Raw genomic sequence first — 25,641 nt, 5'->3', positions numbered from 1 at the left:
CCTTCTACTAATCCATAAATTACCTTGTTCTCATCTGTGTTGGCATATCTGGGATGTCCTTCACATTGATCAACTTTGAGAGAAGTGAGACACCTTTTGAATACAGAAGCTCATTTCTTAACTGTTGAAAATGAAGGAGCAGAGTCCTTATAAATTTCCACTGGCACTGAATGAATTCTGGCATGTACAAACAGTTAAAAAAAATTGTTGCAGTATAGTGTTCTAATTGATCCACTTGAATGAAACACACAACATGATCACTGTGCTTTAAAGAGGCACACAGACAAAATTAATCTCCAGTTCAAGGTGATACTTGACTTAAAATGTTGTGCAACTTGTGACAATATCCTACAAACAAAACTGCCAAAACTGCCTTCATATCAGTATCAGCTCTAATGTAGGCTGAGAACATTTCATCGTGTAAATATATTATGTAGCAGATAAAAGATAATCATTACGCAGAAGAAAACTGCATGTCTAAGGTTACAGTCATATAGATTTAAACTGATTATATCCCTTCTTTAAATAGCAAGTCGGCCAAGGCAGAACCAACAACATCGCAATATAATTAAACACAATCCATTCCAAGCTTTCAGCAGCTCTGATCCCTTTGACAAAGATGCATCAAAAGAAGTAGAAAAGGAAATTTGTTGAACAAGAGATCCACAGTGAGGAGATCCTCCAGGATGTAGAGCATGTCAGAAAAACAAGAATAAATGACAAACTTTTACAAATAAAAACAAATATGCTGATGTACAATCCACAGATTCCAAGTGAAATGATCCTCATGGAGTAAGTAAAAAAAATAAAATATTATACATATGTTCATACTAAAAGTAATAAATAACTTGTCACAAAAGATGTAAATGTTCAATACAATGGCATGCATGTGATAATTCTTAGGTTATTGGAGCAATGCACCGTAAAATAGAAAAATCATTTTACAATGCAAATTTATGATGATCACATTACTGTATTGAATATGTACAGAAGTGAGATTGTACTAATATTCACATTTTTTAGTATTACTAGTCACATGAACAAATCATGCATAAATCAACTGGTTCTACTGAGAAATTCTTCCATGAAATAGGAGGAGTTGGACACCAATACATCTTTTAGATTTCTCTTAAACTGATCTTTATTAGTAGTTAAATTTTATTTGGCTGCTGACAAGTTATTGAAAACACATTGTGTTCTATAATCCTTTCAGATGATGTGGTTTTGTTTAAAGCCACCTTGGATTTTTTCATCTCATGGCATATTCAGAGTAGCTACATCTGTAGCCACCCTTTATATCTCCAGTAGACACTGCCCTGTAGCAGCTGTAGTATGAACAGCTTCATATATTTCAAATCTTGTCAGTTAGATGAGCAAATGTAGGAGCCACTTTTGAGTGCAGTGGATGACTGCCTTTGTTTTCGAATTGTGATTGAATTTGTCTCTGTAAGGTATTTTTGCACATGGACTAGGTACAGAAAACCATCTTATTCACATTTATACTGTGTGTATTGTGATAATAATTAAATTTATGTATTTATTTTCATAATTATTGTGATGGTTCCTTTTGAAACCATTGTCAAACTAAGGGCAACATGAGTAGCTGTGACGGGTTATCATATTTCCAGTTTCATGTGATGTTCTCTCACAGAATAAAGGAAGAGGAAATTCTAGTGCACCGTTTGGAAGGGATTTCTTTTGATGTCACCTGAGATTGACAATAGCAGTGAAAGTGGAGATGATATGTTAGCTGAAGACAGTGATCTCAATATTTGAACAAAAAATTCAGTGTTGTTTTGCATTATGTCAGGTAGTGAGAGCGAAGAAACATTACCAAAAAATGTAACACTGTTGTTCCAGATGAAAAACATACAACAAAACCATAGCATTGACCAATACATGGAACCTCAATGAACTTCATACACTGTAGCACAAAGAAAGATCATCATAGAGCAGATGTAAGTGTGCTCTCTCTCAAGTAGCCCTATGCCTAACTGCAGAAAGGAACTGCATTTTATCTTATCACCAAAAGTAACTACATTTCATGCACAGTGGCTTTATATCAAAGAACCTCATGTGTGTTCAATTAATGTATGCACCACTTGTTTATTGCACTGTTTTGTCTCAATGTATGTTTAATACTCTATTTAAAAAACTTAAATAGATTAAATTATTAACATTTTGATTCAGAAAAGGAATAATGGACATCTTTCTGGAACATAGTAAGAGACTTTGAAACCTTGTGAAGGTTATTCTTATGTCTAGTACTGTTTCCATAAACTGGGGTGTTGGTTTGAAAAAGATATATTTCAAATATTATTTAAGAATTATATTCATTTTTTTAACCCAGGAGGAAGAATATAGCAGAGAACAAACATGAAACAAAAAAATCAAAAACAATTTTTTTTCTTTTTCTACAGAATGAGTGAGGCACACAAAGCAAATGAAAATAAATGAAAGAAGTAAAATACAACAAATGATGACAATAATTCAGAACAGAATTACAAGAGCCTTTGGCTTAAGCTCTCCACTCAAAACCAGAAGATCATAATCAGTTCTGTATACGATACTGAAAGTCACAAACCACGCTTCCATTTCATGTGCAAAGTTAACTATTTTCACTGTTGCAGCCAGCCCTCTTACATAACTGAGCATGGCTACTGAATTCAGTTAGCAGCTGTTAGCACATAGACAGCAGCCTGAAAATCTCTCTTCACATATTGGAAAATGTCTTCTGACAAACATAGCAACTTCAACATTTGCCTTCCTTCTTGCCCTAATAGGTATTAGAACTGAATGAGTAAAATATTACTGACACTAAATTAAATCAAGAGAAGGAAACACCAAAATAGCTCCCTAAATTTACTGAATCTTGTTTCCAAGCTAAATAACCATCCATATCACTCATCTAATGAACATAACAGAACTATCAGCATACTTTTCTGTATCTGTTGCTGATTCTCATACTTTATTTGAAGGGATTAATTTGGAAATGACATGTTAAGAAAATCACTCTCGCAAATCAAATACCACAAATTATAGCATGGATGAAGAACCTATATCTACATCCATACTCCGCAAACCACTGAAGTGAATGGTGGAGGGTATTAACCTTGGCATCAACTATTAGGGCTTCTTCCTGTTCCATTCTCATATGGAGCTTGGGAAGAATAACTGCTTAAACACCTTTGTGTGCACAGTAATTTATTTAATTTTATCATCATGGACCCTGTGGGAATGATACATAGTGAAATTGTTTGTCTCATCCATGTTCCTCTTATTGTTATTGTTATTATTATTATTAAATCATATAGATCTAGGTACAAACTAAAACCCAGAGAAAAAGGATATGACAGTACTTACGAATATCTGGGTATGGAAGTGGTGGTGCAGATGGAGTCAGATTTGACTGACTTGGCAGTGGTAACAGTACATTTGAGAATCCCAGCTGACTTGTGCCAGATGTGATATCAGCTGCAGTATTTGCAGGATATGGTGCTGTAGGGAACTGTGATGGTGGTGGTGGATATGGTGCTGAGGCTGTAGGCGGTAGGGGTAATTTTTCAGGCGTATTTTGCAGCAACCCAGGTGGGATATATGTAAAGAGGGGAATGGTTCCTAATGTTATTGGGATGTTTACATGTAAGTTTGTGTGTGGCCCACTAATTTCAGCTTTGATCTGTCAAGAGAAAATATGACAATGATGTTATGTTTAAATTCCACTCTGCTTATAAAAATTTTTGAACACTATTAAAAGAAAATAACATTTCATAAGTTATGCTTTGTGGATCAGAACCAAAGGAATAATTAAATAAATTGGTATCTCAGTCTTTAGTACTGAAGGAACACATTTATTTTAGTATACACTGTCAGCTCTACGTACAATTCCTGCAAGAACATAATGACAATGTTGTAATACCTAAAGCAACTTCTTATTTAAAATATCAAGTGGAGAATACTTACATCCAAGCAGTACTCAAGATCAATGATGCCACAATTCTTCAAAGTGGATGGAGGCAAACTCGGAATTTTCAACTGTTTGGTCCATGTTTTAGATTCATTTCCACCCACAGGCTCAAATGTGATAGTTTCTACTTTCTCTGATGTTTTATTTGTGCGTGTGCTGGGTGAATGAGCAGTGAAGCATACATTCTGAAAAAAAAATTAATACTGCCAATATCATTTATGAAAAGTTACACAGTGTACTGAACTAGTTCATGATACTAGCACTATAGCGAGTGATCCAGTATAGCCCTGTTATTCATAATAGGGGTATAACTACTAACAGGTTGAGGAAGAAGCAATTACATTGCAACAATAATACATAATACATTTTCTCACACCAGACTATAGTGTGTAACATTGTGGGCCAAGATGTACATTTTCAACTGTAGCATATCAGTTACTAAGAACTGTTATGATATGATATTTTATGAAGTCTGGAAACACAGATTATATTAGTACCTCTAGTAAATTACATAATTCATTACTGAATCATCAACAGCTGTAGAGCTCAGTATAATGTTTCGTTGGCATACCAAATTTCGAAAGCTCCTTTGCAAACAAACACTCAAATTAACATTTTCATTGCTCTCAAAACTGCTCTACTGAAAACTACCTATACAGTTTAGATGAACCTTGAATCAGCAAGTTGTTTAGTTGTTAGGAACAAACAGAAGACATTTTGCACTATTTATTGTTAAAAAGTAATAAAAAATTGATTTTTGATGTAAAAGCTTAAACCGAATGGCACCAGTAATGAAACCTATGTACTACTTTGTTGATGTGTCTGCAATAAAGTGACATATGCAAGACAACATAAATCTAAAATTTATTTACTTGTAAAATCAACAGTACTGTTCAATTTTTGTAATTTTTGTTGGACATATAAGCTGAAGTTGTGTATGCAGCCACAGTTCTGGTCTCATCTACATTATTTGCTCATTAATTGATTATTTTTGTAAAATATTAATATTGTGCGATATTGATATAAACATTAGTTTTAAGAAGAGAAATGTTAAACCATTTTGTAAATGCAGTAAAATCTTTTAACAGCTACGCATAAATGACAAACCCACAAGGCAGACAGGATGCCTAGATAACATTATACATAATTTTCACCCAAACAAAACAGAGTTTGACACATTTAAACAACATTTCTGATCACGGTTCACAAAAATTATAAACAGCAAAATAACCAAAACCTGTTCTGAGCATAAAAGAATAATAAGATCAATTAAACACTCAAAGTCACCAAGTTAATAGGCAAACAGAATTCAGTAAAATGGGATAAAATAATAACAAATGCTGATGCCAATGAAATGACCAATAATGTTATAGACCTGCCAACTGAAACTTTTGAAGTGTTTTGTCATATATACTACAAGAAATCATCCACAAAAAATAGGTTGAGCTAAAGCACAGACTATAAGAAACTGATAAACTCCACATCTAAGCAGCATAAGAATCATAATGTTGCTGTATCATGATATATTAAAGCATAATAATGTTGACAAGGAAATGTACGTGAAACTGAAAAGCTTCACAGGTCTGCAAAGAAATGATACCTATATAATGAACTCAGAGAATAAATGCAACACTTCATGCTAAATTATTAAAACAGAAATAGTTTGTGAGATAAAGTATGCCAGACGCCAGTTCCATATGATGCTCTAAATGTATATTTTGTCAGTCCACACACAGATGACAAAGTTGAAGAGAACACGAGTAAGGCAGAGAAAGTGCTGCCAGAAATAAATGATAAGCTAACAGACAGCTTTTACTGTATGAGATTTTCACTCTGCAGCGGAGTGTGCGCTGATACAAAACTTCCTGGCAGATTAAAACTGTGTGCCGGACCGAGACTCGAACTTGGGACCTTTGCCTTTCGCGGGCAAGTGCTCTACCAACTGAGCTACCCAAGCATGACTCATGCCCCGTCCTCACAACTTTACTTCTGCCAGCATCTCGTCTCCTACCTTCCAAACTTTACAGAAGCTCTCCTGCGAACCTTGCAGAACCAGCACTCCTGAAAGAAAGGATATTGCGGAGACATGGCTTAGCCACAGCCTGGGGGATGTTTCCAGAATGAGATTTTCACTCTGCAGTGGAGTGTGCGCTGATATGAAACTTCCTGGCAGATCAAAACTGTGTGCTGGACCGAGACTTGAGCTCGGGACCTTTGTCTTTCGTAGGCAAGTGCTCTACGAAAGGCAAAGGTCCCGAGTTCGAGTCGTGGTCCGGCACACAGTTTTAATCTGCCAGGAAGTTTCATATCAGCGCACACTCTGCGTTGGTCCACCTCTGACCCTTATGCAAGCATTTATTCAACTTGGCAGTGATTGATAGAATTGTTGGATGTTCTCCTGAGGGATATCATTCCAAATTCTGTCCAATTGGCATGTCAGATCAACAAAACCCTGAGCTGAATGGAGGGCTCTGCCCACAATGTAGTTCTCAGTTAGAGAGATTTGGTGACCTTGCTGGCCAAGGTAGGGCTTGGCAAGCATGAATACAAGCAGTAGTGTATGGGTGGGCATTATCTTGATGAAATGTAAGCCCAGGATGGCTTGCCATGAAGGACAACAAAACAAGGCATAGAATATCATTGATGTACCCCTGTGTTATAAAGTTGCCATGGATGACAACCAAAGGAGTCCTGCTATGAAATGAAATGGTACTCCAGACAATCTCTCCTCTCTGTCAGTTGATATGGCAAGTGATAGTCAGGTTGGTACCCCACAGTTGTCTGGGGCAGACACATCTTTGCTGCTGATTGGGGTTCAATTCAAATCAGGGGTTATCAATGAGACAATTCTACTCCAATCAATGACAGTCCACTCTCAATGGTCAGTGAAGACATATCTGAAGATAGCTTGGACAGCAGTGGGATACCAACATGACTCATCCACCAAACGGCCTGACAACCAAGAATTTGGGGTGCCATTTCATTTAATAGCAGGTCCACTTTGGCACCCTAACAGCACAGTGGCATGTTGATGATATCCTATGCCCCATTTTGTTGCCCTTCATGGCAAGCCATCCTGGCCTTACATTTTAACAAGATAAAACTTGCCTCAACATGGCCAGATATTCTACTGCCTGTTTTCATGCTTGCCAAACCCTACCTTAGCCAGGAAGGCTCCCCAGCTGAGAACACTTGGAGCATTAAGGGCAAGGTACTCCAACCAGCTCAGGATTTTGACTAACATACCAATTGGACATAATTTGGCATGATACACCTCAGGAGGACATCCAACAATACTACCAATCAATGCCAAGTTGAACAACTGCTTGCACATGTGCCAGAGGTGGACCAACATGTTATTGACTTGCTCAATTTATGAATCTATTTCTCTTGAACAAATCATCGAATTTTTGTGAAACTGTCTGTCTGTAGGTGTACATCACATCAGCTGATTTCTGTGCCATTCAGGTAATTCCTTCATGGCGCATATTTTTGTCTTAGAGAGTAACAGAACACTGTGTGCTTAAATAAAGGAACCAATATTTTTTATCTAATTATATACTTAGCTCCTCGCAATATAGGTTCAGCCAAAGCAGTTGAGCACATGGTAGCAAAAGTGTACAATTGTTCTGGAAATAACTTTGTTGGAACCAAGGAAAGCATTTGTTATGGTTTCCCACAACATTCTTATCAATAAGCTCCACCACAATTGAATGAAAGAGAATGCTCTGTGCCTAATGCAGTTTTACTTATGCAATAGAAATCAGTTAATGAAGATAAATAATCAAAGGTCAAAATGTCTTCCAGCTATAATGTGTGCACCTCAGGAATATGTTTTTGTGCCTTCCTTTTCCATTACTTATATAATTAATTAACCCACAGTTAAGCCATGTGATGCAGTGCTACACACAGATGACATAATAATGCACCTTGAAAATATCAAATACAGTATGGCAGTAGCAATGGAGAGCTGTGCAACTTGGTTTGAAGCAAATGTAGTTCCAAGAAATGACAGTATAATTGAAAACATAATATGCAATCTGAATATTCCCAGTCATGACAGCAAAACAGTCAAACTATTATGATTTCATATAGCTCAAATGCTCATCTGGGATATCCATACAGACTAGCACATGTCATCTACCTGCTGTACAAACTGAAGGGTATTTAAGCGCTGGCAAGAGAGCTAATGATGATGTAGTGCATCTTTTATGTTGTTCAAAAAATAAAAATAGCAAAAAATTTGTAAGCAGAAGAAATGTTGTTGTTGTCATTGTTGTTGTTATAGTCTTCTTTGTGAAGACTGGTCCAATGCAACTCTTCATACTGGTCTATCTTCTGCTAGCCTCCTCTTCTCTGTATAGCTACCACAACCTATGTTCATTTGAAACTGCTTACTGTATTCAAGCCTTGGCATCCCTTGACAATTTTTAACCACCACACTTTCTTCTATTACCAAACTGACAACTCCTTGATGCCTTGCATGTATCCTTTCAACCGCGTCCCTATTTATTATTCAATCTACTCATCTAATCATCAGCCTTCTTCTGTAGGTCCATGTTAGAAGTTTCTATTCTCTCGTTAAACTTTAATTTCTCCATGTGTATAAAATGTACAAGTAACTATTGAAGATTTGGCTGTTTGATGCCTTGCACAATTGCATTTGTCAAAGACATCAACTGGCTTCATTCTCAAAGGTTATTTGAACATTATATTTTCTTCTTGTCTGAATTGCTCATTGTCTACATTTCACTTCCAAATAATGCCCAGAAATATCTTCTGACCTTTACAATGGGAAAATATTTTTTCATGATAACATAGCAGTTATTCATTAACTTCCCCGATGATCAACCGATTAACTGTGTATTTCTCTCTGAAAGTACCCACATAAAGCAAGAGATAAAGCATTTCTCTATCAGAAGAGTTTTGTGATAACAATTGTTACTAAATCATTGTTTTCCTAGAGACCTGTGAAAAGAAATAGCAAGAGGCTTTGTGTTATACAGTCACTTTAAGCCATATAAAATGAAAACTGAGACAATAAAAAGACAGAATAGATAATGATGGATGTACAGCAACTAAGATCAAATTCCATAAAAGTCTCGAGTTTCTGGAATTGATAATCCTCCTACGAATGGTACAGAGGTGAAATAAGATCTTGAAACTGTCAAAGATGGAACAGAAAGTGAACATTCTTTGAACTTAGAGAGTTGGTGGTGCTTCAAGCACCTGAAAGAAGCAGTACGTAAAAACTAAAATCAGTCAAATGAATAACAAATATGATCTGAATTACTCTTCTTTTAGTTTCTGTTTTCATGTACTCTTGTACTTGTAACAATTAACAACAAACTAGTTATACTCTTTTGTCATCGTAATTTTACTTAACCCTTTAACTGCTCTGTACGTGTTAAGGCGCGTACCTTTGTACCTGTCCCTGTGTGCTCTGAATGTGTTTGCACGCGCCACCAGGCCTTCTAACTGGTACTCTGAATGTGTCCATGCATAGACACATTCAGAGTACCAGGTAGAAGGAATGGTGGTGCATGTAAACACATTCAGAGCACACAGGGACAGGTACAAAGGTACGCGCGTTAACACATCCAGAGCAGTTAAAGGGTTAACTGCCGGCCACATGCATTTTCTGCAAATAAACCACTGGAGGGACAATGGCTTTCAAGGTTATTGTCATCACCTTGATGATGTCTACTTGCAACAGTAGTGGACACAACATTGATTTTATGAACAATATGACAATGTGGTCACACACCCGGAAGTACGTTTTACAGAACTGCACATTGTCATTGTAATTGGAAGTTTTATTATTATGAGAGTTCTCATCATTCATAAATATTTTATTATTTATCTTGAGAAAGATTTAAAACTAAAAAAATTTTGACTTTGTGTAAAGTATGTTTTCACACACAACAAATTTTTCGTGATTAGAATTATTTTCAATTGGGAAAAAGTCTATTATATACTGGTACTTACCTTCTTAAGAGAACAGGTAACAATACTTATTGTCTCACTTGTTCCATTATCAACTTCTACAGTCACAGGTATCTCTTGCCCAGAAACAAATCCAACAGCTGGAACATTGCCAACCAAAGTCAGAGGACCAGATCTACAGCAACAACAGCATAATGTTTTCTCAGCAACAGTTGTAACTGGTTCCTGAAACAAGGTAGCAGAAACTACAGTGATCTTAGATATAATAAAGGCTGATGCATATAGTATGTGAAAAAGCTAGTGCTACATGGTACACATGAAATTTTACAATGTGAGCCTCTTGTCAGATATATAAAATCCGATTCCACACTTTTTGACATTTCGATAAATGCACTGCCACCAAGAACTCTATTGCCTATTATCAATTTTGCTGTAACTGTTGGTTAGCACCAAAAGATGTTGCAGTGAAAAAGAGAAGAGTGTTGAATGGTCTTTTAGTACAACTTCTTTCAATGATTAAAAAACAGTGGTGATTTAAGTTTAGGTTTCTCAATAATTGGGTTGTGAGTGACTAAGAAATATTTATTATGACAGATGTGTAAATGAATAAAATAACAATGTAATGATATTCACTATTATTGGTTATTAACACCCCACCCAACACTGCAAAACACACATACAGCTCTAAATTATTCTTAATTGTCTTACATAATAATTGCATTCAAAGAATAAAAGAACATGTGCAGACAAACCACTTAAAATCACAAACCACAATACTGCATCAACAGTAGATACTGACAAGTCAGCTATAAATTATCCTATTCATATTAAAGTTTCCTCTTAATCAATTTTTAGAGAACAGGTGATACATAATATTTAAACATTTTCTATGTTTCTCAGCAACATTTGTAACTGGTTCTTGAAACAAGGTAGTAGAAACTACAGAGATCTTAGAATAAAAAAGCTGGTGCATATACTATTTAGTATGTGAAAAAGGTAGTGCTAGATGGTACACAGGAAATGTTACAACATAATCCCCCTGAAAAGGAACACAACATGCAGGTAATTTAAATCAGCAACTGGTTGCCAACTAGCTGACAATTCAGTTGCTGTAACAGCACAACCCTGAAATGAGAAACTGCAGTTGACATTTGTGAGCATGGAGGAAAGTGAGTAGTGTTTGTCACACCTGAGCATCTTTTTGTTACGCTTTGTGTGTCAAGTTCAGACGCAAGCTCAAAGGAAGATGTCATTCCCTATTATTATTACACATGAATGAAAAAACTAAGAAAATTCTAGATTCATCTGTACATATGAAGAAACAAACTGCAGACTGTATGTAACATTCAAGGAGCTGTAACAGATATATGTGAAATTCATAACTTTTTATAGAATGACTAAATTGTTCTACAGTAATCTAGTACAGATGATTTCTTCCACCATAACATATCATTACTTTTATTTTGAAAACCTAGATGTCTTGAGATTGATTTATATTGAAATGTGGTGGTGTTAATTTGTGCTTGTTAAGTTAGTTGTATGTGAACAGAATTTTTTGTTTACATGTGTGTCAAGTTATTGGCATACAATGTATGTACTTACATGTATGACAATGTTATTACCAAATGCACCCAAACAGGACCAATTGCTATTATTCTTTTCTTGGCTGTGGAAGAACAAACACTGGTAGACATCCATCAGAGACAGAAGAATACATACGCGATAGCATGTCTGTCAAAAACTACCATTGTGGAATGGTACAACAATGGGTGCTGCTATTTCATGAAAATGCATGTTACCATATTGCAAATTTCATAGTCCAGATGTTGTGCCAACTCAAGTCTGAGACACACGAGCAGCCATCCTGTAGTCCTGATTTCTCTCCATGTGGACATCACACCTTTGATCCCCTAAAAAAGGCCTTGAAGGATCAATTATTCCTGTCAGACGAGGATGTGCAGCAGGCAGTTACAGACTTCTTCATGCAGCAGGACACAGTGTTTTACCAAAGGGTATCTTCAGAGGATGATTGCCTCAATGGCCACCGTGATTTTGCCAGAGTGGCATACCAACTGCGGGCTGTATGGCCTTGGAACAGAAACTTTTTTGATCACCCCTGTATTTTTATGTTCAATCACATGATGAAAAATGGATATGCACAATCAGCTGTCAACAAGGCTATCAATAGGTTTAAACTATCTATATACTGATAGGGGCTTTCAGCTCTTGACTATGCCTATGTTAGCCAAGACCAATCATTGTGTGTTGTTGGCCTTACAGGAGTTCAGTTGTTTTGTTAATCAGTTCAGTTTTTACTTGCAGCTGAACTGAATGTAAGTGCTGCCATTTATTGTTTCTAGCTGTGTGCTATTCTGATAGTTTCTAATTATAGATAAGTTTGTAATAAGAAAGATGAGGAAAACTGATTTTGAATTATCCATTGGTGTTATATGATACGTTACAAATATGTACATATCACCACAATAGCCTACAGTAATTACATTTCTATAGTAGTTTAATTTTAACACTGGAGTCATTATTAGGAGACAGGCAGAGCTTTGGAGTTGCAGTATATCAGTTTTTCACAATGCAGTGGACTAGTAAACACATTTACAAATAACATTAAATGAAAATCAATGCATAAAAATACACTTACATTTGCCAGTTTCACCCAAGAATCACACTGATAACCAATCTGGTCACCTGGGCAGTATTCACAAGGAACACCTGGAGTGCAAGGCTGAAGACATTTATGGCATTTGATGCCCCACATACTGTCTACTATGCAATTAAATATTGGCTGCTAATGACAACAGGGGGTAGGACTGGAGGTATCCAACAGTGAGCACAGCATGAGGCTACAGAGTATGGCTGAAATGGTTAGTTGACAAGTAACTCCCAACATTGAGACAGTGCTAGTGGTTTTGATGCAAAGCAGACCAGTGGCAAAGATCAAAAAAAGCAAAAATTGCATTATATATACAACAATGGTTGCTGAAGTTGACACTTCATCAGAAAGGAACCTAAGGAATTTTGCACAGTGAAAAGGAAGTGGCAGATGAAATTTTAGCATTTCTACATGGTTAGTCAGTGGAATGTGTGGTGTTGTATATACTTGACTATGGAGACAGTGTACAAGGGTAGTACTATGATGACAATAAGTACTTAACAAGTGAAAGTGATACTGAAACAGCTTTGAACCATGTACTTCATTATTCTTGTCAGACAGGGAGACACAAATCCCATCTCCAGCGAAACGTAATAAAGGACAATTGTTGTCCAAGGAGCAGGTACTAAAGATACACTACTGACCATTAAAATTGCTACACCATGAAGATGACGTACTACAGACGTGAAATTTAACTGACAGGAAGAATATGCTGTGATATGCAAATGATTAGCTTTTCAGAGCATTCCCACAAGGTTGGCACTGGTGGCAACACCTACAACATGCTGACATGAGGAAAGTTTCCAACCAATTTCTCATACACAAACAGCAGTTGATTGGCATTGCCTAGTGAAACGTTGTTGTGATGCCTTGTGTACGGAGGAGAAATGCGTACCATCACATTTCTGACTTTGATAAATGTCGGATTGTAGCCTATCGCGATTGCGGTTTATTGTATCGCGACATTGCTGCTCACATTGGTCGAGATCCAATAACTGTTAGCAGAATATGGAATCGGTGGGTTCAGGAAGGTAACACCGGACACCGTGCTGGATTCCAACGGCCTCGTATCACTAGCAGTCAAGATGACAGGCTTCTTATCTGCATGGCTGTAACAGATCGTGCAGCCACGTCTTGATTCCTGAGTCAACAGATGGGGACATTTGCAAGACAACAACCATCTGCACGAACAGTTCAACAACGTTTGCAGCAGTGTGGACTATCAGCTCGAAGACCATGGCTGCGGTTACCCTTGACACTGTATCACAGACAGGAGTGCCTGTGATGGTGTACTCAACGACGAATGTGGGTGCACGAATGGCAAAACGTCATTTTTTCGGATGAATCCAGGTTCTGATTACAGCATCATGATGGTCGCATCCATGTTTGGCGACATTTCGCTGAATGCACATGGAAAGCGTGTATTCGTCATCACCATACTGGCGTATCATCCAGCGTGATGGTATGGGGTGCCATTGGTTACAAGTCTCGGACACCTCTTGTTCGACTGATGGCACTTTGAACATTGGACGTTACATTTCAGATGTGTTATGACCCGTGGCTCTACCCTTCATTCAATCCCTGAGAAACCCTACATTTCAGCAGGATAATGCATGACCGCACGTTGCTGTTCCTGTACGGGCCTTTCTGGATACAGAAAATGTTCGACTGCTGCCCTGGCCAGCACATTCTCCAGATCTCTCACCAATTGAAAACGTCTGGTCAATGGTAGCCAAGCAACTGGCTCATCACAATATGCCAGTCACTACTTGTGATGAACTGTGGTATCGTGTTGAATCTGCATGGGCAGCTGTACCTGTACCTGTACCTGTACACTGATTTCTCAGGATCTATGCACCCAAATTGCATGAAAATGTAATCACATGTCAGTTCTAGTATAATATATTTGTCCAATGAATACCCATTTATCATCTGCATTTCTTCTTGGTGTAGCAATTTTAATGGCCAGTAGTGTAATTACATACATGGAAGATCATGCACAGCATAGTAAAAAAACTATCACGAACAGATTTGGAATATGACCTCGGCAAACATGACTGTGTAGAACGTAAGTTAAGAAAGGACAATGCACAGCAAACTGCGGAATTGGCCCAAAATTTTGTAGATGAGATAAACAAAATTATGCCCTCATTCAGGGCAGAATTTGTTTTCAACTATGACCAATCAGGATTTGAAGAGCAAATGCATATGAAAGAAACCCTTAGAGGTATCAAGAGAGCTGTATCCTGGTCAAATAACATCAATGCCTTAATGCATCCGTATATAATTATGCTGACTGTTAATCTGGATGGTAAATTGGTTGGATAGTTATTTATTGAGCTGCAAAAAGTTGGAAGTGATTTATCCAAAATGATACCTTGTTGTGTGCATGATCTCGCAAGGACAGTAGGAAATATTTACATCACAGCAAGCAGAAGTGGGAAAATGGGCATAAGAGAACTACGGCTATGGTATGAGCACTGCTTTTGGTCAATAGCTGGTCAAAATAACTTTCATTTGCTTGATTCCTGGTCTGCATATAAAAATCAACTCCTTTAGAGAAAACTATTCCTCCTGAAAATAGTGACATTGCAATTCATACTATCTGGAACCATTGGACAAATTCAGCCTCTGGATTTTCATTTTTTCCATGCCTATAAAACATATCACACTATCTGCAGCTATGCCTTAAAGGAAATCCAGTTTCACTATAAGCTCCATGACACATTGTTTCACATTCAGTTGCATGCCATCACATTCCATCAGTTCTAATCGCCCCATTTCACCAATATGATTCTATATGCATTCTTTAAGAGTGGATACCTAGCTGAACGTCCTAGGCAGTTTCTAACTCCAAAGGTGTTCACCTTCAATCATAATGATGTGAACCACTGTCATCACTGTGGCATGCCATATTTCATTCGGTGTTCAGGGTGCAAGTTAATGGTTTGTTACAAATGTTTCTTGAATGTCAAAGAGGTTCATTTCTTGAAGGTTGATCTCTGCACCTCCTAGACACTCATTTTCTGTCACCCTCCTGATGCACATTGTGAGTTGCTAACATTTCTCTTATTGTAATTGCTAGCACAACACTTTCAAATAAGCCTTACTAAAGACTGAACTTGCAACCTCAAATTCATGGAATTCCTTGTCAGCTATGAAAAATGGCTCCAATAAGGAATGATGGGGAAGCGTTTTGGAGAGTGGGAAGGGTTTGTGATGACAGCACATACAATAATTTGTTTGTTTCTAACCCAATGGCAGCAGTAATAGTATTTAATGAGGCCATAACAGTGACAAAAATATCACAGTACTGCTCAGAGCACATAATCTGTACAGAAAAGTTAGTCGGAAGGAAGAGTTGCAACCTGGTTACCATGTATTTCCAATGAGTATCTGCAAAGACTAAAGAATATTAGTCACCTACGTTGAACTAGGTATCTTGTATACTCCACTAATGCGAATGTGAAGTCAATATCGTGGGATACACACCTGACTGATGACCATGGAAGACAACTAGAAAAAGCCATTATGGAACTCAATGTACAGGTACTGAAGGCACCTCACAATCTGCCAACCTAGGAAGGGAGAATTCGAGCACTGTCTAATATTGACATCACTCTAGCAAATTCAGCAGTGGTGCACAATGTGACAGGCTGGAAGGTTGAGAGTGGAATGCCATCAAGTGACCACAAATTATTCACTATAACATCACTGAAGGGAAATCCAACATGCCGAAGAAAACATGCACATAAGGCAAATACAACATCAAGGACACTACCTGGAAAGAACTAAGAAGAGTGATTCAGGCTCTGGGAAGTCCATTGCTGGGTGATAATGTAGATGTTAAAGAGCAAGGACTAACAGTGGTTATAGACAGAGTGATGAAGGCATCAATACCTGTCAGTAGAGGTCATTCTAAAGGAGCACCTTGCATCTGGACTAAGGCACTGTAGAAATTAAGGTGTGAAACAAGAAGAGCCAGGAACCTATACTACAGCAGCAGAGACGCAAAAAGAGAGGGTTACACAGATACATGTATGTTAAACAATATTTTAAGGAAGAGTACAGGAAAAAATGGAACAATGGAAGCAATTTGTGGATGCTAACTTAGAAACTGATCCCTGTAGTGTAGTCTGCAAGAAAATACAATTACTAACAGTCTTACCTATACTCAAAAGGAATAATGGGACAGTAACAGAAAGTTGGGAACAGTCAACTGCCCTGTTAATGGAAACACTACTTCCTGATGATGGGGAAGAAAGCAAGACAGATGATCAGCATAGGTTATGAAAAAAGTTATGGGAAGATTATAGAAATGTACCCATTTGCACAAGACAAAATCAAGCAAATAATTTTACAACCAAAAAAGAAAAAATTCATACTGAAGATTCTAGACACCAATTTGTCTTTTGAATATTATCAGCAAGATATTTGAAAAACTACTACCCAAAATATTACAAGATAATAGACTGCTACATGGGGTGAGCCCTCACCAATACAGGTTTAGAAGAGGCAAGTCAGATGAAGATGCAATTAATAAGACCATTTTGCTAGTGACAGATATTCACCTTATGTATGCTCTAGTGGTGATGATTGATATTGCTGGTGACCTATGGTGGTCATCTTTCTTTGGTCACCTTAGGGGTTTAAAGTGTCCAGAAGTGCTGTACAATTGCCTGAGAGATTACTGCCACTGGCAACATGCTTCTTCAACATTCCCACATAAGAAAAAAATGAAGACAATAACAAAAGGCTGTCCACTGAGATCAATGTGTGGTCCCAAGTTTTGAGATGTAGCACTGGAACCTACTACACTAGTACATGACAGCCGTAACATAAGTGGACTGGTAGCATTTGCAGATGACGTGCTGTTTGTTGTAAGTGGTGACTCCAGAAGAATCATAGAAGACAAATGTAGTGCAGGACTCCATGAACTTGAGGGCTGGTGCTGAATTGTCACTAGTACCTCACAAAACAACATACCTCTAGCTGAAGGAGAACTTAGTAAGAAACCCTAAAATAAAACGAAATGATTTAACGATTAGGAGAAGTGCAGTAATGAGATATGTAGGAGTATTTCTGGATGAAATCATACATCATACACAGGAACCAGGCAGAAAAGGTACAAATGTGATGAATAAAATTATAACCATTGCAAACAAGTAATTTCAGTTTCTCTTGAAAACAATCAGAGTATACCACAAATCAAATGTAGTATATGGTGTGAGTATTTGGGCTCACAGATTGCAGCTAGTGAAGCCAGCCTCATTAGTGAGAAGACTTTGATGAGGAGTACTACTAAGATTAATGGGCACCTACTGCACTATCCCAAATTATGCTTTGTTAGTAGTTTCAGAAATATGCCCACTGGTTAAAGAAAGGCAATCAAATGGAAGGATGCTTGGAACTGAGGCCAAATCGAAAAAGGCCATAAAAGATCACATATTACAACTGTGGAAAGATGAATGGGACACACAGCCATGGGCAGGAGAACATGAAGATTTCTTTCAAACATCAGGGAGAGATTAAAGATGATATTTCTTAACCTGTCAAGTGGATTGATACATTACCTATACAAAATCAGAAGACAGATGAACAATTGATGCGTCTGTGGCAGTGTGGGCACACCAGAACACACATTTATGGGACTGTGTGATCTATGAAGATGTGGGTGGTAGTGGACATCAGGTATTAAGGTTATTGGATGCCAAAGCAGCTCTGAGGAGCAAGTCAATGTGGCACATCTTGGATGGTACTGGAGTTGCAGTATACAGGAAGGTCAAGTAGGACATCACCAGGCATTTAATCATAAGATAACATGCTTCCATCCAGGCTAGCAAACATATTCTGTGGATGGAGGGAAGATAATTGAGTTTGGTGACTCCAAATGAAATCGTGTCCAAAGAATCTAAGGGTTTTATTGTTGTTTTGTACTAGTCATAGGAGTAGCAGTTTTTTTTAATAAGTATTCAAAACAAATAATTAATGCATAATTTATTACTACCCAAGGAATTGTAAGGCTCATTTTAGATTTTCAGATAATAGGCTGTAATTATGAAAAATAAATAAATAAATATCTAATGTGCCAACTGGACAGAATTTTGCCATGATAACCCTCAGGAGGACACCCAAAAATTCTCTCAATGAATGCCAAGTCAAATAATTGCTAGCATAAGGGCCAGAGGTGGACCAGTGCATTATTGACTTGCCCAATTTGTGAAAATCTTTCTTTTGAATAAATCATCCGATCTCTGTGAAATTGTAATCATTTGTTTGAGTATACATGTCCATCACATTATAGATTCCCATCCCATCATATAACTTTGTGCAGCGATGGTGCCAGGTTTTAGTATGATAGTTGATTGTGAATTTTTAATGGATATGAATATGCTTCTAAGCTTTAAAAAGAAAAATATGAGGCACATGCAATGGTAATAGTAGGGGTATGGATTAATCATGCATCAGTCACTAGTGTAATAGTAAGGAGGTGAATTCTTCATGCCACAGTTATGCATTGCATGCACCCCACATTTGTTCTAAAACATTACAAGTATTTTCACAACTATTTAAAATTCACAATCACAAATTTTCAGGGCTGTCTGTTTGGGACTAGAAGAAATTATATTATACTTTATAGTCCAGTTTAATAAAACATGGTACCGTATATTAAAAATTCATTTTCATTCAAATAATTATTTTCTGCTTTTTAGTCTTTTGTGTGTGAAATTTTTCAATTGATTTCAAACATTTTGACTATATTACAGTAGCCACAATTTGTAAATTTCAGATTTATTTCAGTTTCTTTTCAACAGGTTCAGCCAATACTATCAGTCTTCTTAGGGAACTCTTGCAAAGAAACCATGAAGCTAAAAATTGGATAAATTTGAGCTCAGATGGAGGCTCACCAGCAATTGTTCTTAGGTTGCACCATTCACTGCTGGAACAGGAGAAGGGGAAATGACGAAATGACAGATGTACAGACACGAAAGTGAAATAATATTGCACTGTCATCCAATTCAGAGCTATGTTTAAAATTTAAAACCTCTAGCTCATCTGAAAGTAAGTTTAAAATTAAATGCAAATTTGAACAGAACCAACAGACAGACAACAAAAAAGTGGCTGTGGAACTATTACTTAATCAGTTATGGACTCTCACATAAGAATTTGCCTTTTAAAATAAAGCAAAACATTATGAAAAATTTAATAAGTGCACATGTTCACTACAATCACCAGGTGAATATTTTTGTTTACTTCAACTGCACTGGTTGACAGTTCTGTTAATTTCCAACATACTGTATGTGGTATTTCATTTGATTCTAAGCTCTAAATATCTGAAATCAAAGGTTTGGGAATTGAGTGGTGCTGTAACAGTAAATATTAAGTAGGCAGGGCAGATTTTTAGATTTTATTTTATCTTTTTCTATTTTTCACAGCATTAGTAGACGGCCTGAGACAAAAATGTATTGAATGGATAGTAATAAATTTATTTTGTGATCTACATCCAATACACATTCTAATGTACATAACGATTACAGATTCCCACAAAGAATAGCTGTCCTTCATTATTACATTTATTGATCTTGAGTGTCACCTCTCAGTCCCTGCACCAATACTGATCCTCTGCAGGTTTCCCTACATTTTGCTATGATTTAAATTTTCAAGCATTGCAACTTTAGTATATGCAATAGTATACTTCATAATCAACCTCAAGGACCTGGTATTATCCACATCATGGACACTAATGGCCCATAACACTCCCTCCTTGGGGTATACATCTGAAGACACCTCCACATCTGTTGATTTTTGCTTGATTAAGAATGATGTGTTCATTCTATCTGCTACTAAGACTTGAATTCAATAACAAAACAGGTCCAGTCATTTACTTCACTATGTGACTGTGAAATTGTATAATATGACTTCTGGAAGCCTAGGAATGTGGTTTCAATCTGGGTGCCATTATCTACTGTTGTCCATGTTTTATTAATGAAGAGAGTGACTGAGTTCCATACAATCGTTGTTTGAGGGATGCTTGTTCATTCCTATGGAGATATTCTGAAAAAAGGTCATAACAAATTAGCACAAAATGTATTCCAAAAGCCTACAGACATCACCCCTCCCCCCCACTATCCATGAACATGGATGCACCTCAAAGGTAGGTATAACCAAACCATAGATGCTACTGTATCAAAAGGACACCTGTGGAGAGACCAGACTTACATATGGTTCCTGAAGAGGGGAAGCAGCCTTTTCAGGACATGCAAGGGCAATAGTTTAGATGACTGAATAATCAGGCCTTGTAATATCAGCCATCATGGCCTTGGTATATTAATACTGTGGCACATCTGAAAGCATGAATAATCTACATCCATTATATTTCCAGATGACATGCTAAACTAATGAAGGTTTCATGATGATTATATCCTGTGTATAACAATTTGGCTTCCAGAAATGTCAATGCTTGCACATAAAATGTGTTCGATAGGTATCAGTGAACTGGACCAATGATTATGTGCAGCTGTTCGATCACCCTCCTTGAAAATAGAAACGATCTGTAGCTTTGTCAAATTCTGTGGAATGCTTTATTGCTCTAATGATCTACAATTAATTGCTATTAGAAGGAAAGTATTTCTGTTACATAACCTATATAGACTCTTATAGGTGTATTCAGTGCTTGATTTGTAAAAAAAAAGTGGTTCAAATACTGTGTCATTCCAGGGAGGTTTTTTTTAATTTAGATTCATTAAAACATTATTTTAATGACTTCCTGAGCATTTTAAAAGTATGAATACAACATTTGATTCATTTTGCTTCACCACAGCAAAAGTTCTATGGCATCATATCTCAAAATTTGCGGTTCAGATTTTTTCTTGTCAAAGGTACCGTTACAGCATATCAATGTATATCATCACAAATCAAGCACTGGGTATACCATCAGGCCCAGAAAAGACTGTATCTCATGTGATGAATCCGTCTAAGAAAGTGTTGTTCCACAATCTCTCTTCAGATTGACAAGATAAATGCTGTAAAAAAGAAGGGTGACAGTTTCTCAAAACTTCTGTCTGCTGTGTTAATGATCAAATTCAAAGTTTGGTTTTCAACACATCTTTTGAACTTTGATTCGACCTAGTTTAGAATCATGTTGTTCAGAAGGATTGGTCTTCCTGCCCCTTCTAGTATAAAATGTATTTTTACTCACCGACAGATCAATCTAACAAACTGGAAGAATTTTCATAATTTTATTTATTTTGATCCATCTCCATCCATTTTTCAACACATAACTATGCAGTCCATCTGGGCATAGCTTCACATAACTAAAGGAATCCATGGAACTGAGATGAGACAGGACAGCAAGATTACTGATTAATGATTATTTTGTCTTAACAGACTAACACCTCCTTTCGTTGAGGCAGTTAAAGCAAGATACCCACCCACTGAAGCTTGTAATGTTCCACAATCATATTTAATACTTAATGCAGCCAATGAAACATGCACAAGGTTTATGACAGCAGGAGATGCCCAACCATAATCAGCCACTTTCAAGTACTTTGTATTTTCCATTGTCAGCTGAGCACTCTGTACAAGGCAAATGGAAATAGAACCTTTTGTGGGTTTCTGAAACCAAATTTGCAAAGTAACTGTACCTTATGTCTTTTGTGGCATCATTTTATGTCAGTTGTGTGATTTTAGCTCTGCCAGAGCCAGATGCCATGTCTTGCTGAAGTTTTGCCCCGTGTATCACTGGAGTAAATGCAATCAACTTTACTGATAACACAGTTTAAGAAAGAGGAAGGAGGTTCTTTATAATATTGTAATCCATGACATTTCCTGTATTCAAACAGTGCTCCACAACATGCAATTTTATCAGTTGACTTTTTGTAAGTGTGTTGAAGTGTTTCAGGTTGGCTTGAGCTCCATGGTGGTTTGTTCTACTTCACCTCATGTAACAAACACTTAAATAAGTTGCCAACTGAACACTGCCTTTATATACCATGAATGTTGCTTACTGGATATTCAGTTACTGTTAAGTATTATTAATCAGGGTCCAGCTAGTCTATGCCCTGAATCTGGGTGCCTTCTTCCTCCAACTTCACTCAGACTTTGCCTCCTTACAGGCTGCAGATAAAGCTACTGAAAATTAACTTCATTCTCATTCACTCCACCACATAAATAAGAAGTGAGATTCAATGCAACTTCTTATGTTAATTTTAAATTACCACTCAATACATGATAAATGAGGACAGCTGCCACTTTGTATGGTGCCTCTCTGCATTATGTACATAACAGATCTGATATTCAACTTGATAATTAACAATTACAATACATTTACTATCTTTGACATTTCATGTTCTCAATTTTCATGGAGCTCTTTCTTCTGCACTGCCCACTCCATGGAACTCCTATCTCCACCTCAGCAAGTAGGCTCATGTGACTGCTACCCACACCCATACAGTCACTCAATCGTTAGCTCTGGTATCAGCACCTATGATTTAAAATATCTCCCAGCAGTGGGGTGCTCACCTCTAATCGACTACTTTCAGTTACAAATATTTTTCTCTGATATATGTATTTAAGGACATGATACCTTTCATTCAAGGACTGGGATGTATCACTAAGGCATATCTGTTTAACTTCACTGGAAGTTTACCTAATGTAGTGTTCCCTACACTAGCAGGATAGGAGCAACTAGTAAAATTGGTGACTGATGAGCACTAACTATATACAGGACATCAGATTTATTATAAAATCAAGATTCATATTACTGCTTCATCGTTCTGGAACAATGTTATTAGGGGATTTCAAAGAGTAGTTTACACTTTAATATGGCACACCAAGTACCTTTTATTGAATGCTGCACTATTTTTCAACATAGTCATCAAGTCTCAGTCAACAACTGTTGGAACATTCCTCAATGATAGAGATCTGCTCCTTCATCATGGAGCTATTTGAGAACAGCTGTGTGAATGTCATCATCATTGGAAAAACCTCATCCCCCATCTCCACATGATGTTTCTTCAGCCTGCCAAAAAGATGGAAATCCCATGGTGCAGGATCTGGACTTCCCAATCATCATCATCCACGTCTGTGTAGCCTTGGTCATATTGTTGGCACTATTTCATTATAACTGAACAAGATAATGCATATGTTTCTTATACCACAGAATTTCCCTCGCAATCTGTGTGCAATTCAGACTTTCACTCACAAGAATCTTACTGTACCACATGCTTCAACTTTGGAGTAAATTTCTATTTGCCACGCCATTTCAGTCTCTCACTGTACTGCACCTACCATCTGGACCACAGCGAACTATGTAGGAAACATGGAACATGTACCCTCTTCTGACAATGTTCTACTCTTGTTGATGGTGGTGCTTTTCTGAACTGCACAGATTGTAGATATACTTACAACACATTTTCCGCTCCCATAATTATCCTGGCCTCAACCTAAGGTAACATATTGTCCCCACACCCTCCACCCAACAGTTTCCACCTCTATGTCCCATCGTCTCCTCCCCATTCTCATCTCCCACCCTATTTATTTTCAGGCCTCTGAAAATGTATCTATCTGTCTTTCCGCACTCATCTCATTTTTTGTTCCTTTTTCCGCCAACACTCTGCCCCACAATCACCTGATGCTGCACCTGTTGTAGTCTAGTCCCTGCACACTCCACCAGACAGCATTCGTCTCTCTTCCCACCTGTACACTACTATCCCTTCCCATTCCCCTTCCCCTTTGCCTTCCTCTTCCACTTCCCCACCTCCTCCAGATTGCTGCTTGCAACTCACGTGATGAGTTGCATTCCGGCCTGAGATGCTGGAGTTAAGGCTGTGGCTGAAAGCTGCATGTGAGTGTCTTTCAGTCATGCCTGTCAGCAACTTGATGTGCCTTCTTTACAGTAAACAGCAATCTACCTTTTACTACATTTTTGGTGTTCCTTCCTGGAGTTTCCATGGTTTAATTTGTACAATGCATTAACAATAAATTATCACTACATGCTTAATACTATTTGCCAGCTAAATGTAATGTATTAAATTATCAGGAAAGCTACTATTTTGATAAAAGCTATTGCTTCAGCTGTTATCTTAAATAGTTACTGGTGTCTTCTAATGGTAGATCAATATTTACATAAATATAGTGACATTTTTCAGAGAAAATAGTTACCTACACCCAATAGCCTCCACAATATCTACATCATGAGTAAAGTTTTAATTTCTTAAGCCAATGGCAATTTTTATTAATAAGGATTCAAAACATTTCAAGATAATTTCTCTAGATTCATACAAGAATCCATATGCCATCTCTTTTTTCCCTTACCCACAAAAGAAATGAAATATTCCACAGCAAATTCTCATGCATGATCATAATGAAGAAGACAAATTTTAAAACCAAATACAACAACATATGTAAATGTAGTTGGGTGCAACTGCTGAGCACAAAAGAAGAAAAGAAACCACACACAAAAATATTTATTACTACAAAAAAACCAATTTCAGAATAATTCCAGCAATTCTACAAAGCACCAAAACGCTCAGTAGAAAAAGTCCTTATAAAATAATTTTAAAAATCCATATGCTGTAGTCAAAAGTCCTTGTAAAATAATTTTAAAAATCCATTGTTGTAATAAATATATGCTAACTTCTCTATACTGCACATATTATCAAAAGTTCAGCAGTTAAAGCTTATAAATTTCTTGAACCAAATGCAGATATTGTTTTATATGCTGTGGGAATAGTTGTTGATCCGGTGATCCCTGGTATTATATTGTATTCTGAGATCAGCATTTGAATACTTCATTCCATGTTTTTGAGAGACAGGGAAAATAATAAATTTCTTTTAATACATTCTTCTCGGTAACATCACAAGTTGATGATATAAGCTCACGTTTGCATTTAAAGTGAATTTTGGTTTTCAAGTTGTGCTCTTTCTGACAAACACAATCCACAGCAAAAAGCAATCATGAACCTAAGTGTTATTTGAACACCTCAGAGATTTATTAAGTATAATGTTACTGGAGCTGGTTTCGCCATGATCCCTGTAAGCTATCCAGTTACTCAGTAGT

The 25,641-nt window shown here is 37.1% G+C and overlaps 1 protein-coding gene across 2 annotated transcripts in view; it reads right to left on the bottom strand.

Annotated features, from left to right (window-relative positions):
• The window catches only part of LOC124596596 (arrestin domain-containing protein 3-like), a 128,019-nt gene that overhangs the window by 58,335 nt on the left and 44,043 nt on the right, over nt 1–25,641 (bottom strand). For both annotated transcript variants that reach the window (XM_047135792.1, XM_047135791.1), the window contains 3 exons: nt 9,956–10,138; nt 3,964–4,152; nt 3,364–3,679 (listed from right to left, as the gene is read on the bottom strand). In XM_047135792.1, the coding sequence (XP_046991748.1) occupies nt 3,364–3,679; nt 3,964–4,152; nt 9,956–10,138 (688 nt within the window). The remainder of the gene's footprint in view (nt 1–3,363; nt 3,680–3,963; nt 4,153–9,955; nt 10,139–25,641) is intronic.

This window comes from Schistocerca americana, chromosome 2 (genome assembly GCF_021461395.2).
Source record: "Schistocerca americana isolate TAMUIC-IGC-003095 chromosome 2, iqSchAmer2.1, whole genome shotgun sequence".
Classification (NCBI taxonomy): Eukaryota; Metazoa; Arthropoda; class Insecta; order Orthoptera; family Acrididae; genus Schistocerca; species Schistocerca americana.
Note: the sequence above shows the minus strand (reverse complement) of the source record. Positions and strands in the feature narration are given on the sequence as shown.